At 39.7% G+C, this 15,425-nt stretch overlaps 1 protein-coding gene across 1 annotated transcript in view; it reads left to right on the top strand.

The window, feature by feature from the left end:
- Nucleotides 1-867: 867 nt before the first annotated feature.
- PIAS1 (protein inhibitor of activated STAT 1) overlaps nucleotides 868-15,425 on the top strand; it is a 140,480-nt gene continuing 125,922 nt past the window's right edge. Inside the window, exon 1 of the mRNA XM_017513592.1 lies at nucleotides 868-1,033. Within this exon, the coding sequence (XP_017369081.1) occupies nucleotides 1,010-1,033 (24 nt within the window). The 5' untranslated portion in view covers nucleotides 868-1,009. The remainder of the gene's footprint in view (nucleotides 1,034-15,425) is intronic.

Genomic DNA, 15,425 nt, shown 5'->3' with positions numbered 1-15,425 from the left:
TCAAGTGATCCACCTGTCTCGGCCTCCCAAAGTGTTGGGATTACAGGCCTGAGCCACCACGCCTGACCATCAAGTTTACTTAAATGTCAATTTAGTGGAGAAAGCCTTCCCAGAATTAAGTACATCTCCCAAACCCTTTTTCTCTCTCAATAAGCACATCTCCCAAACCCTTTTTCTCCTTTGTGGTACTCACTACCATTTGTAATTGTATCTTTATCGTTTCCTTGTCTAATTCCCCATTAGAGAACTACAGAAGGGCAGGGACTTTGATTTCCGAATGTACATTTAGCCGTTAGCACAGGGCCAGCAGATAGTCACTAAATAAATACGTTTGAAAACAAAAATATTAATGAACACCTTCAAAATTTTGTCTTGAGCCAGCCACCTCGTTAAATCCTTGTTTGTGCAAGTCGCTTATCCTCTCTGAGCTTTCATTTCTGAATGTATACCATGGGAATTATCTTTTCCTTGCCTATCTCACCGCGTTATCAAGAGGAGGGTCTGGGCCAATAATCCTAAAAATGCTTCATTAAAAGGTCCCTTAAATGCAATGGATTTCTGTTTTTAGCCCACTGGTAGCCTCGCAGGTAGCAGGTGCCTAAAAAGCCTTGCTTGCTGGGAGCTGGGGGACAGTATTGTTTCTGTGACCGTAGGCGTCGAAGCTATGCAGAAGCATTCCGCGGACTGCGGAGAGATGGGGCTCAGGCCAGCATCCCTCTCGCTCTGGCCCTTCCCGGGAGGGGCTGGCCGAGCGAGGCTGGAGGGCTGGGAGGCCGCGGGGGCAGTAACTGTCAAACCTCGCGGCTTGGCGCCATTATTTAAATAGTACGTGCCTGTCTCGCAGCTGTACGTGCCCGGGGCGGGGCTTCGAGCGCACGGAGCGGGGCGGAGGCAAGAGGAGGGCTGGGAAGTTGGAGGGGCGGGCCGGGGCGGGGCCAGGCCGGCTAGAGGGGCGGGCCTAACGGCGGCCCCCGACGAGAATCACTGCGCTTGCGCTGACAGACGCAAGATGGCGGACAGTGCGGAACTAAAGGTAAAGCGCAGCTCGAATTCACTTCTAATATTCGGCCGTGGAGACGGCGCCGTTGGTGCCGAGGGGGATGGGTCCGACCCTGGGGGGCCGCTTGGGCCTGACTCCACCCGGGCCTGGAGTTGTAGGGAGAGAGGCGCGCCCAGTCTCAGCAGAGGGGGCCCGGCTGCGGCGGGCCGCGGGCCCCGGGTGCCTCGGGGGCGCTGACGGGTCGTCCCCGGCGTGTTATTGTTGTGGGCGCCTCTGGCGGGGGTGGCGGGGGAAGAGATAGGGAGTCGGGAGGTAGGGGCTGCAGCTGTCTCCTGGGCTCGGCTTTTTCACCTTCCAGTTAGCCTCCCCGCCCCCCATGGGGAGCTGGGGCTGGGGGCAGGGTGCTCTTGTAGGGGGGATTGGGAAAGCTCCCCGTGGCCGCTTCCTCTTCCTCCTTTGCAGTCCCGGGCTCCTGTCAGGCGCTCTTCTCAGACCCCCGGGAACTTGGCTCCGGCCGCCCCGCCCCTCCTTGGATCGCTGTCGCCCCCGCCCCGGACTCGGCTTTCCCCGGCTGCTCGCTTGTCAGGAAGCGCCTGGGGTGCCCCGCTTGTGGGGAAGCGCGATCCTGGGGCGATAGGGTGGGGATCTCGGGGAGAAGCTCTGGTAAAGTTTGGTGAGCCCCCGGCCGACGTCGGGGTTCGGCTGAGAGGTAGCCGGGGGGAGTCAGCCTGGGCGGGACGTTACTCTCTCTCTCTGATTACAGGCAGCCGAAGGGAGAAACCCCCTCCAAGAGTGTGTCTTTGGAAGCAGTGGTGGGAGGGGGGGGATCCATCTACCTCTCTCCCTTCTCTTGCCTTGGCTGGTGTGGAGGGTGAGAGGAGCCTTTGGGGGGGGTCTCTGCACACACCATGATGGCGATGCGGTAGCTGATGGAGGTGAATGGTTCGTGTTTATATCCCCCCATTGCCTTTTGTTTGTAGGGACATCTTGCTGGCCATGTTGATTTGAACGAAATTCTCCCCTCACGCTACTCCAACCCCCGATAAATAGAACGTTCCTCTTAACTGTACCAATTACTCACACCTCACGAAATTAGATGAAAGGGTGCCCCCTTTTCCCCGCTTTCTCCCACCCCAATCTTTACCTGATGATGGCTTCTTTACCGAAGCAGATATACCACTACACAAGCAGTTGGGGGAGGAGGGGTGAAACCCTTATGATTGGATTGTGACAAATGGGGCTCCGCTTGAATAATTTTGGTTTAGTAGCAGGCAGTTCTTAACTAACGCGTATTATTTCGAGGCTCTGAACTCGATCTTCTCTGTGGCTTACTGTGTGTGAACCTAGCAGCTGGTTGTATCTCGACCCAGAGAACTGACATCTCTGTTGGAGTGGAGATTGGGATATACAATTGTAAATCTTTGGGGAGAGCCTTCTTTTTATCATTAATAAAAATTATGTAGTTTTTTTTCTCCGTTATAATGAAACGACAATTTCTAGAACAACCAAATGCCAGATTTGATTCTGTAGAGTTCTTCCCGTGGAATAGCCTCACCGAAAGATCTTTTCTCCTAATAACTTCACAATGTTTACATTCCAAGATTTGTATGTTAAGGTATTGGCTTTGAGTGTCATTCTTTTAACATGTACTTCTAATTACAAATTTACTTAAGGGAGAGCAGATTTAGAATGGATGGTTTTGGTTTTTCCCCAGTTTCAAACTATTGACTGAAATGAGAAAGCCTTAGGAATTTGAATATTTGGAGATAATTAACCCTTGAAATAAAAAAAAAAAGAAAACACACAACTTTAAGACATGTTTTTCTCTTAAAATAGAGTTACCATGTTGCTGTGGTCTTTTCCTTCTAATATTTATTTTGTTAGGAGTTCTTTTGAATGATAGCTAATCAGTTGTTATACATGAACCATAGAATAAAGCTGAAAAGCTTGTGCAGGCTATATTGTCACTCTTGATGCTGTCCAAAGAAACTAGTATGGAAAGCACATGCTGAGAGATTTCCTTCTTTGTTCTTTCTCATTTTAAGAAAGTGCCTTTGGGGATAGATCAGATCCCTGGTGTGAGTCTTGTTAGGTAAAGTTTCTCTTTACAAAAATGAACCAGTATCAGATAAGCACCAAACACTTGAAGAAATGTTATTTTTCTAAAATTAGTCTCCTTTTTTGCTCTCTCCAAAATCTACTTGAGTTTTTCCAGAGGAATTTTTTTTCTACTTTTATGTTCCTTTTGTATAATTTTTCAAATTATAATAACTGTTTTGACATGTTGGTATGTCATTGTGTATGTCTGAGACTTTGAGGAGCTGTGTGATAAATTGCTTAGCTGGTGGTAGCTGTGTTAAAAAAAATTTGGTTAGTACTTCATTGTGGTTAGATTTGCTGTTCCTTTTTTGGGGGGTGGAGGAGGTGATCTCAGGAACGCCTACCATAGTTATTCGAGAATGTGTTAAAAAAAAGAATGTGTATATATAATTTTCTGTGCAGTAAGGTTTGGCAGATACTTCTTTTGGAAATGATATTTTTGGAAGGCTTTTTGTTTGTGATTTTTGGAGGTAAATATCATACATTCCTATTATGATAGGTAAAATCAGAGTAAGAAGAAAAAAAATCTAGATTTTTTTGAAATTTTAAATGGGTATAGAGTACTTCAGCTGTGAAAGCTTTGTGTAAATACAGTGACTTTCATTATCTTAGGCCTGAGCCCCACACTTCGTTTTGCTGTGGATTGTATTCATAATTATTTTCCTCATGGTTTTTTTAGTGAGTCCTTTTAAATCTATAAGGAATCTGCAAAGATCAGATGGGAAAACAGATCTTTATCCCCTGTAGGAATTGTGCACGCTGCAACACTTCAAGATATTGCCAATAAAAATTAGATTGTAAGTCATACATATCAAAATGAATTCTCTATGCACATTTGTTTATGAAAGCTTTAATTTTTCATTAGAGGAATACCCATAAATGATGTTTTTAAGAATGTGGAGAGTATTTTGTCATCTTTGGGAACTTAAAAGCGGGAGGTTGTGATGGCCAGATGATCTTGATAGTTAAAAAGCTGACAGCTTCATGCAGCTCCTCTTAAAGTACTTTAAAAAATATACACTTTTTTTGAGTAAAACGCAAACCAAGTTATATTGCCATTTTAATTTACAGGGAGAAGAGTGGGAGGGAAGAAGTTCATCATCATTTTAGTGGAGTAAATAAATGGGAAGAGAAACCAAAATTATAAAAGTTTCTATAAGTATGTTAGTAAATTCTATTGTTATTTTCTGCCTCTTTATTTTCAAAAAATAGCGACTTAATTTTGATCCTTGTGCAGTAATTTGTGTGCTTTTATTTCAGATAGAGGCAAGTACGTCTGACAGTTTATTCATGGATTTGATTTGAATCTCTGTAACTTGCTTTCGTCAAGTGCCACATTTAGATGGCTGTTGTTTTATCTCATTTTTATGAACAGTATTAAGAAACACTACAGTATAGTTTATAAAACACTACAGTATAGTTTCTAAGTATTTCATATGATTGTTTTGAAATACCGCCTTCTTTTCATCCCCAGTTTTCTCCTGGGTGATCGCATTGTCTTTCCCTTCAAAGAGTCTCTTGTAATCCCTGTTGATTGCAGTAGTGCTTAGTGGCGAGTCCATAGCTGATTAACCTTGGGTTTCTCCTGGTGAACTCCATCAACATGCTGCCCCAGAGTTCTTGCTGAGCCTTTTGAGTTTAGTGGAATTTGTACCATTTCTTGCTGGTAACCAGGGATAAGAAAATAAAATGGCCAGTGGTTGTAGTGGAAGCGGGGAAAAAGTATCTAAGTCTCTGAAAAACTGGGTGTTTATGATGAGATGTAGCCTTTAAAAACAATGACCAAAAACTGATTCCTTACTTCACAGAATTGATTGTGGTGTCTTCTGAAGTATTTGGCATTAAGCATCTTGCTTTTTTATTAATGTTCGAATAATGTCTTATTATATAGTACTTTGCAGTTCATAATATATTGCATTATTTCTTTTGATCTTTCCAACAGTTTTTTGAGGTAGGAAAGGCAAGTTATAAGTAAATCCCTTTTACAGCTAAAGAAAGTGAGCCCAGAAAGGGTAAGTGACTATTGCAAGGTCCTGCAATTAAACGTGGCAGGGACTTGAGCCTAGGTCTTGTGTAGGCCTCCTTAAGGGTACCACAGCAGACCTGGAGTCCTCTAGGGTGCCCAGTTCACAAAGATTTCTAGTTAAGTTGTTGCTCATACTTCCTCTTTTGGGAAAGCTCTATGCTACGGTATTTTTGGATATTCCTAGGGCATTTTGCAAGCTTCCTTGCAAAAAGGAGTTTGTTAGCTGGAATCATACACGTTAATTTTTGTAAGTATCATTTTGCTTGGGAAAATTTCAGAGGATACTGAAAAGTAAGCAGAAAAATAAACAGTACCTGTAATCCCAACGCTCAGAAATATCATGGTTAACATCTGGGTATTTATTCATTTAGACTTTATCTCTGTGAGTATATGTATATGTATATTCATCACAAAGAGATATCACACTATTTTTTATTTATAATCTGCTATTTTTATATTTGTTTATCCAGATTAGTAAATACAGTTCTGTATGATCATTTGCAAGCTTACATTATATTTTATTCAACTAGTCCCTGTCATTAGACAATTAGATTATTCTACTTTTTTTGCAGTGTCTTTGCAGCCTTGTACCAAAGTTTGCAGATGTTTTATTTTAACTAAATATATTGGTATGACAGATATTTTTTGTGCTTTAGAAAGCAATGCAAATGTTTATTTTTGTAGAGACAGGGATCTCACTGTGTTGCCCTGGCTGATCTCAACCTCTTGACTTCAAGCAATGCTGCCGTGGCCTCCCAAAGTGTTGGGATTACAGGTGTGAGGCACTGTGCCACTGTGCCCAGCCTGCAAATGGTTTTTAGAGGTGTGAGGCACTGTGCCACTGTGCCTGGCCTGCAAATTAGGTAAAATGTTGTCTGTGAAATAAATTAGTCATTCTTGGTTTGTTCATTGTCATACCTTTATTGTTTCCCTTTCTGTGCCAGATAGGATTATTAAATGATGGCAGATACAGGTTTTACAAAATGTAAGCAAACATTACTTCAACATCAGAATGTTTGATAAAGTATGAAATTGATTATGAAATAGCATTTCATAATCTACTATTCATACTATTCTATGAATAGAAGAATTTCAAGTATGCAGGTATGATTTTGGAAGTCATATCACAGTGATCAAATATTGCAAGTTTTTGTGCCTTATTTAGATGCTTATCTGTTGTTAACTGTCATTTTAAAACTATGCTGAACATTAATATAGAGAAAATGGAAATGAGAATTTACTTTACTCATATTTTTAGTCTCAAAACAGCGTTGCCATAGTATTAAATTGGGAGGTAATATTGTTTCAAGGGTTTGGCTTTAGAAAGGTAACATAGGCAATGAAAGCATTTTTATTAAAAAAAAAAATCTTTATGAGTTAAACCAATTAATAAATGCATATGTGAATTAAGAATGCTATTTGTGCAACATCTGAAAAGTAGTGCATTGTAGAAGGAACTTGAAGAAATTGATCATACTCTAAATTTGATTTGTTAAATGGTCTTCACCTAAATCTGTATTTATGTAACATTTTATAATTAGGATTTCTTTGAAATAGGCAGTAGAGACAATTTTAAAGTACTTAGTTGTCATTAACCATCAATTTCAGAAATAGTAATAATTGGCACTGCACTTTTTGCTAGATGTTTGTGACTGTATTTCCCCTTCCATGTTAAAAATTGTGGAACTCCCGTTACTCTTGGTCTCAGTAGTGTCACATGAAAAGATAATTCCCCAGAATCCTCCCTTCAGAGTTTTCTGGTAAGCCTTTATTCTTAGCTACGAGCTTCTGAAATTCATCAAAATGAAGAAACCATCTTTTTTCTTTTTCAGCTTTTCCGTAGATCAAGCAAACAAAACAAACATAAATCCTGTGAACATTAACTAGTAATGGAGATATCAGTAACTCTCACAGGACTGGTGTAAACGTTCCTATTTTTGAAAACTTAATCCCTTTCTTACCTTTCCTGCTATTCACTGCTTTCAATTTCCCCCCTTTGGTTGCTGGGTTAATTTCACCAAAACACTCCTTTCATTCTGTCAGGCCTGTCTATAAAATCTTTGAATAGCTTTCCATCGAAAACTGGATAAAGTCTTAGTTCTCAGTCTAGTATTCAAGATTTTCTATAGTCTGACCCCAGTCCACTTTGTGTGTATGTTTTGTCTTTTCAGCTATATAGCAAAAGCCCTTAACTTAAAGCCAGAGCTGTTAGTTTGCTTCTTTTTGTTGGCTGGTGTTCTGTTTGTACACCCCTCCATTCTCCCATCCTACCCTGTGGACACAGTAGGTGTTTTTAATATACATGTGTCAGATGAACAAATTATGTTTAAGATTTGTTTCTGTCTCTGTAGACTTGCCTATCTTGGGCATTTAATATAAATGGAATAAAAACATGAAACTTTTTGTGTCTGGCCTTGTACTCATTTTTTTCTCTGCATGGGCACTTAAATGTGTATGTCTGTATAATATTTGTAATTTATTTTGTGTGTGTATGTCTAGATGAGAACAAAACTAGGCACATAGAAGGAACTTAAGTGAGTGTGCATGTACATAAATATCTTTTCTAAAACCACAAGTGAGATCATACTATACATAGCATCCTACAGTTTGCTTTTTTCACAATAGATACTGAAGATCTTTCCATGACATGTCCAAAAAATGAGATGGTCTCATTCTTTTTAACAGTGCATAATATTCCATATGTGTGTTTATAGAGATTTACCTCTTGAATTTATCAATGTATATGGTTAAAAGTTCTTAAGAACTTGTTTTGATGATTTTGTTATACACTACTGGGTTTTTTTTTTTTTTTAATTGCCACATTTAAATGTAACCTCTTTAGTATTAATGTATTAATGCTGGAGTTTCACTTAAAAATAGGATTGAAAACATCACAGGTAAGGGTTGTGTAGCTTGAAGAGAAATGGAATGCAGGTCTTTATGCAGTTCTGGCAGTGCACAGCCAAAGCAATTCATTTTGTGTTTGGGTTTCTGAATGTGAGCAAGCCTGTTTTTAAAAAAGCTCATGGCATAGTGCTTAAAATAGAACTTAACATGCTATCTTGTGCTTTATGGTGAATTTTAAGACTTTTTCTTGCAGTCATGCAAGTCTAATCTTAAAGATTGGAAAGATTTCAGAGTAAATATTTTTTCTCATATGTTAAAATCATCATTCTGGTCTGTGGGCTTCTGTAAGTTACCCAAGAAGGGGACTGAAGAGGCACAGAACTGGCTCGGAGACTGGCTTATAGTAGATTCTCAGTAGTTGTTATTTATTCAAGAATTAGTTATCACATTCTGTTATTTATTATATTTTTGGGTATCTACTGTGTATGAGGTACCAGCTTATTGGTGAGTTTAGTGTATTATCACATATGTGTGTGTATTTATTTGAATATTTCTGTTATAGTGGAATGTTTACTAAAAATTATCTTTTTAAAAATTATACAAGTAATGCATCATTTATTACAGAGGTTTTCAAAGTCTGTTTCTCAGGCCACTGGTGGTTCCCTGGAGTTTTTCTGGGGGTCCTCCAGGTCAAAATGATTTTCCTAATAATAGTAAGGCATCATTTGCTGTGCTGATGTCTGCGAAATCAGTGGTGGGCAAAACTGCCGACACCTTTGCACAAATTAAGGCAGTGGCACTAAATTGTTCTAGTAATTGTGTTCTTCATCACTATGCAGTTGGAATTAAAAAAAAAGTGCCAGTTAAACTTAATGTCCTTGAAGCAATAAAACTTCCTAATTTTATTATATCTCAATCCTTGAGTACTTTTAAAAATATATTTTGTATGATGGAATGAAAAGTACCTGTAAAATACTTTTATTGAATATCAAATCTGATGGTTAACGCAAGGAAAAGAACTTGTGCAGTTGAGTTGTGAGCTTTTTAAATTGAATACCGTTTTTACTTGAAAAAATGGCTGGCAAAATATGGTTATACAGACTTGGGTATTTGGCATACATTTTCATGAAAATAAACAAAGTGTGCCTGTCACTGCAAGGAAAACAACCGACAATATTTGTTACTAATGATAAAATTTAAGCTTTCAAGTGAAGATAGAATTTTGGAAGACATGTATTTGCCACTGTGAGCTTGACAGTTTCCCAATACTTGACTTTTTTGATAAGATCAGTGTGATATTAATGAACATGTTATGTTGAAGTTGCATCGTGAAATATGTCAACATTTGGAAGAACTGCATAACTCAGTGAACTAATATTTTTCAAATAACCAATGCATGATACTACAAAATCATGCCTGGATAAAAAGATCCGTTGGAAATGGAAGACAGACCAATGAATTTTAGTCTATCAGAGTAGGAAATATTCATTGATAGGGTTTCAGATTTCTGCATTGCAGCGGCCTTTAAGAAACTACTATGTGTTGAGTTTTGGTAAAGGATCTCAAAGAATATAGAAAATTATCTGAAAAGGCTAGATCATTTTAATAAAAATACTCCATCTTTTCCCAACTCTGTAGAGCTTTGTAAGGCTAGATTTCCTTTATATTCTTCAACCAAAACAATCTAATACACACAGTGAGTGGAAAAGTAGATGTGAGAATCAAGATGTCTTTATTAAGCTGCATATTAAAGAGATTTGCAAAAGTGTAAAACCATGATAGTCTCCTAATTTTTATTGAAAATAATTTTTAAATATGAGATTTATGCTAACAAGTAATGGATTAACTGATTAATTAATTAATTTTTTGAGATGGGCTTTGCCATGTTGCCCAGGCTGGTCTCGAAGTTGGGGACTCTAGCGATCCTCCTGCCTCAGCCTCCAAAAGTGTTAGGATTACAGGGTGAGCTGCCACGCCCAGCTATTGTTTATTTTTTTTAAATGACAAATCTTTTAAAGTTCTCTGCTTTAACTGCAAATACAGTAAATATCGATAGATTTAGTCAACATAAAGTTTTTGTTTTTGAGGGGGAGGCAGTCCTCCGCTTTGAAGAATATAAAAGAGTCCCAAGAGAAAAAACTTTGAAAACTTGATCTTTTTTAAAATTTAAAATTCGTAGTGCGGCAGTGCATAATTTAATATGGGGCTATCCCTTTCACCTTCTCGCTCATGATATTTTTTGTAACTTAAAAGGAAAAATAAGTCTTGAGGTGGTAGCTCATCATGCCTATAATCCCAGTGCTTTGGGAGGCCAAGGCAGGCGGAGTGCTTGAGCTCAGGGGTTTCAGACCAGCCTGGACAACATGGTAAAACACATCTCTACCAAAAATACGGAAAATTAGCCGGGCATGTTGATGCACATGTGTGGTTCCACCTGCTCAGAAAGTTGAAGTGGGAGGACTGCTTGATCCTGAGAGATGGAGGTAGCAGTGAACTGAGATCTACTGTGCTTCAACTGGGTGACAGAGTGAGACCTTGTCTCAAAAAAAAAGAAAAAGAAAAAGTTTACTTCTGGTGATACTCTTATACGGCAGTTTGCTGAGCAGAAGCTATTTAATTAAATCCTGCATCTCTGTAAGTAATTCTAAGCAATAGTAGCTTGCATTGCACTGAATGAATGTGCTTGAAGCACTTTGTTTTTTGGAGACAGGATCTTGCTCTCTTGCCCAGGCTGGAGTGCAGTGGTATGATCATGGCTCACTGCAGCCTCAAACTCCTGGGCTCAAGTGATCCTTCTGCCTCAGTCTCCTGAGTAGCTGGGACTTTGGGTGTATGCCACCATGCTCTGCTGATTCAAAAAAAAAATTTTTTTTTCTTTTTTTAGAGATATGGTCTAGCTGTGTTGCCTGGGCTGCTTTCAAACTCTTAGACTCACATAATCCTCACACCTCAGCCTCCCAAAAGTGTTGGAATTAAAGGTGTTGAGCCTCTTTACCTGGCTTGAAGTACTTTTAATCAGTAGGTATGGGAAATACATAACTTTTTATTTTTTCAAGGTTTTTTTTCCCTAGTATCTTTTCTATCTTTTTTTTTGAGATGGAGTCTTCCTCTGTTGGCCAGGCCCGAGTGCAGTGACAGGATCTCGGCTCACCACAGCCTCTGCTTCCTGGGTTCAAGTGATTCTCTTGCTTCAACCTCCCGAGTAGCTAGGATTACAGACAGGTGCCACTGTGCCCAACTAATTTTTGTATTTTTAGTAGAGGCCAGGCTGGTTTGAACTGCTGACCTTAGGTGATCTGCCTGCCTCAGACTCCCAAAGTGCTGGGATTACAGGTGTAAGCCACCATGCCTTGCCTGATTGCCTTTTCTCTAGTAAAATATAAGAATTACATGAATAAATGAAAAATTCATGCAGATATTCCCTTACTTAATGTTAGCCAATAATTGCCTCTCCAGCAGAGCTTAGCTCTTACCAAATACATATGATTGATTTGCATTCTACCTATTTTGTTTTCTTCCTTTCCCTTTTGTGGGATAAACATGAAACAGGACCTAGAAGTTATAAGACTGAATACTTTTCAGTTTCTTTCTACATTTCTTTATTTTATTTATTTATTTAGAGACGGAGTTTCACCGCGTTGGTCAGGCTGGTCTTGAACTCCCGACCTCAGGTGATCCACCCGCCTTGGCCTCCAAAGTGCTTGGATTACAGGCATGACCCACTACGCCCGGCCTCGTTCTACATTTCTTTAGAGTGGTACGTGAAAAACTCCAGCCTTTGTTCCTTAAACATCTTTCCCCAGGGTGTCAAAGTAAGACCGGAAAAGGAATATTTTTGTCCCAGAAGTTATTCTAATACTTGATTTCAAAATCAGGTAGTATCTTAAAGGTTGAAGACTTTTTAAAAAACGATAGTATTTTTTGTCGAATTGAATCATAGTTAGGGAAAAGAGCATGAATTTTAGAATTGTTGTTAGTCTTCACCTTTGAATTTAGATAGTCCCAGGAATGAGATTAATGCTCTTCTAAGTGTCAGTAGGTCTTGGTCTGTCCATTGTTTCCAGAGAGGAATTGTATAATCTCTTGTTGAGGCTGCTTACCTGGCTCCTAATGTTTGGGGAACAAGGCAGAATAAAGGTGTCCCATGTATGGGTATGCAGACTTTGCTTAATCTCCCTATGTTTGGATTTGTGCCTCACCCTTGATCTTAGCCCCATACTGGTCTGAGTCTGGAGCTTCTCTGGTTCAGTCTTTCCAGTAAACCTCTGGCCTCTTGTGTTATGAGAGGCTACAGGGCATGGTAGACTAGTTGTTTCCTGGGTATTTAGTTAGAGGAGACCTGAGGGTCTAACCATCCTGTGTGTTCAGGTTTTCAAACAGCCCCCTTGTATTTTGCCCCCTGTCTTCTTTAGGGATAGATTTGCTCGCCTTTCTTTGGTATTCCCCTCTCTAGGTATGTGTAGGCTGTGGATTGTAGATTCCTCTTCTGATTTAGTTATCACTGCATTGTCTGCTATTCATTATCAGAAAGTTTGTTGAAATTTCTAGTTGGTTATTTTTTTCTTTTTTTCTTCCCTCACTATCATTTTGTTTCTCTTTATGGGGGGAATATGGCAGATATTTGTATATGGCGACTTCATATTTAACTGGAGGTCATTGTAAACTTTCTGCGAAGCTTATAATACAAACTATATTAATATATGATAATGATTCTTAAATAGTTGCCTATCTGCGAAGCTTATAATACAAACTATATTAATATATGATAATGATTCTTAAATAGTTGCCTATCTTGAATTAAGATGTGTTTTGAGTGGTAGTAGAAATTGTGTTATTTTCTAAGAGAAAGCTAGGTTTTTATTTTTTTAATTAAATTATATACAGCATAGTGTGTATAACCTTACAGAAAAATGTGTAACTTATAGACAGGCAATAAAACAAACATCAAACATAATAAATAGAGCATCGTAAAACTTTTGAGGCCTTCCTTTGTGCACCTTGTCCTCTCTTCCCTATTTCTTCTCGGTAACTTGTATCAATAGGTTATTTTACAGGTAAAAACTATTAGTGAAACAATAGTTTTGTATATTATTTATTTGTAAGGTTGTCTTAAAACCATTGCATCCAGTATTTTATCTCGCAGTCTTGTAAATTCATGTAAATTCTTGTAAATTCCCAAATTTAGTATAGCATTCTTCAAAGAGGAGGATTCCATAGGAGAAGGTGAAGAGGAAAGTTTTGGAGACCTGAAAGTATGTATAGGCTGGATGTGGTGGCTCACACCTGTAATCCCAGCACTTTGGGAGGCTGAGGTGAGCAGATTGCTTGAGTGTAGGAGTTTGAGACCAGCCTGGGTGACATGGCAAAAACCTGTTACAAAAAATACAAAAGTTAGCTGTCTGTGGCGTGTGCCTGTGGCTCAACTACTTGGGAGGCTGAGATGGGAGGATTGCTTGAGCCAGGAGGTTGAGGCTGTAGTGAGGTGTGATCGCACCTTTGTACTCCAGCCTGGGTGAGAGAGCGTGCCAAATGTACATGCTCATAGATTCCAGTAATTACATCTGATGATGTCTAGGGAAGAATAAGGGACTTGAGTTAATTACCCTAGTGATCTACACCAGGTTAAGCCTTTTGTTTTTGAGACTTGAGTTTTTGCTCTTGTCACCCAGGCTGAAGTACAATGGCGTGATCTAGGCTCACTGCAACCTCTGCCTCCCGGGTTCAAGCTGTTCTACAGCCTCAGCCCCTCGAGTAGCTGGGATCACAGGCGCCTGCCACCACGCCTGGCTAATTTTTGTATTTTTAGTAGAGAAGGGGCATGTTGGCCAGAGTGGTTTTGAACTCTTGGTCTCAGATGATTCCCCCCGGCTTGGACCTCCCAAAGTGCTGGGACTATAGGTATGAGCCTGGCCTGGGTTAAGTCTTGAAAAGTGCTCCGATTTATATGTGTCCATACTGTCACCCACAAAGAAGTTGAATCATCAGAGTTATGAGAAAAGTCCAGCTTTTTGGCAGAATCATAGACCATTAAAGTCTGTATTTTATCTTACGTATTTTTGTCCATTATTTTTTAAGATACATTTTAAAAATGAAAAATGTATAAAAATAGTTATTCCTTTACTTGGCTGTAGGTATTCTGTGCTAAATCTTGCAAACAAATAAGTGTTCTCCCCTACTCTCCCCTCTTTCTCTCTTTTGCTTGTTTGGCCTTTGGTATCACATTTGCTTAAAGCAAGGTTCTTTTTTTTTTTTTTTTGAAACGGAGTTTCGCTCTTGTTACCCAGGCTGGAGTGCAATGGCGCGATCTCGGCTCACCGCAACCTCCGCCTCCTGGGTTCAGGCAATTCTCCTGCCTCAGCCTCCTGAGTAGCTGGGATTACAGGCACGCGCCACCATGCCCAGCTAATTTTTTGTATTTTTAGTAGAGGCGGGGTTTCACCATGTTGACCAGGATGGTCTCGATCTCTTGACCTCGTGATCCACCCGCCTCGGCCTCCCAAAGTGCTGGTGTGAGCCACCGCGCCTGACCCAAAGCAAGGTTCTTATTCAATCATTCCATCAATAAAAATGAGTGCTGATTTATATGCCAAATACTGTGTTAAATGCTTACATGTCATTTGGGAATGAATTAGGGTTTTTGCTCTTGTGAAATTACATTCTAGTACTCCTGTAGGTATATGAAAAATAGTTTGGTTCTCTTGTGCCTTTCCATATTTGAATTTTTATAGAGAACACATGTTTTAATAATTAGCAAAAACTTTATTTTGGGAACTGTTTTCTTGAATATCAAATAACAATATTAAATGCATTGTTAAAGTTTAATATGTATATGCTTCCTAAAGGTAGTTTTTGGAGGAAGAAGATGTGGGAGGAGCAAGGAAAAGATACGAAAGAGTTATTGTAGGAAGTTTGATGGCTGGCTCATTGGAAAGTTTAGTTAGATGCCTGTGCCCGTTGAGATTGACGACTATGGATGTAAAGTAACATCCGTTTGCATGAGTGGATGCATTCTTTTCTCCTACCAAGTGGGAACTAGTTGAAAGTGCCAGGCATAGAGGAACAAGGGAATTTTGCAAAGGAATGTTTAGGGGCCAATGGATAGGGCGTGACAACATCAGTGAATTAGTGATCTTTATGAAATTGAATTCTTGCAGTGAAGCAAGTAACAAAAGGAGGTTGTAGTTGGAAAATGGAATGATTTTGAAGATGGTGCAGGTTCTGATGGAAAGGTCCGGGATGTGGCCTGGGGAGTGGGTGGCTGAGGGTGGAAAGTAATGATGATGAGTTAAGTTGGAGCCTGAATGACCACGGCAGGTACTAAAACTTTAACTCAGTGAATGACAGGATGTTCTAGAGATGCACTGTCCAGTACTGGTGACACTAGTTCTGTGTAGCTGTTGAAAACGTGAAATGTGGTTAGTCCTAATTGAGATTTGCTGTACATGTGAAACA

The sequence above is a fragment of the Cebus imitator genome, unplaced genomic scaffold (genome assembly GCF_001604975.1).
Source record: "Cebus imitator isolate Cc_AM_T3 unplaced genomic scaffold, Cebus_imitator-1.0 Scaffold496, whole genome shotgun sequence".
NCBI lineage: Eukaryota > Metazoa > Chordata > Mammalia > Primates > Cebidae > Cebus > Cebus imitator.
The sequence above is the reverse complement of the archived record's forward strand: the minus strand, read 5'-3'. Positions and strand labels throughout refer to the sequence as shown.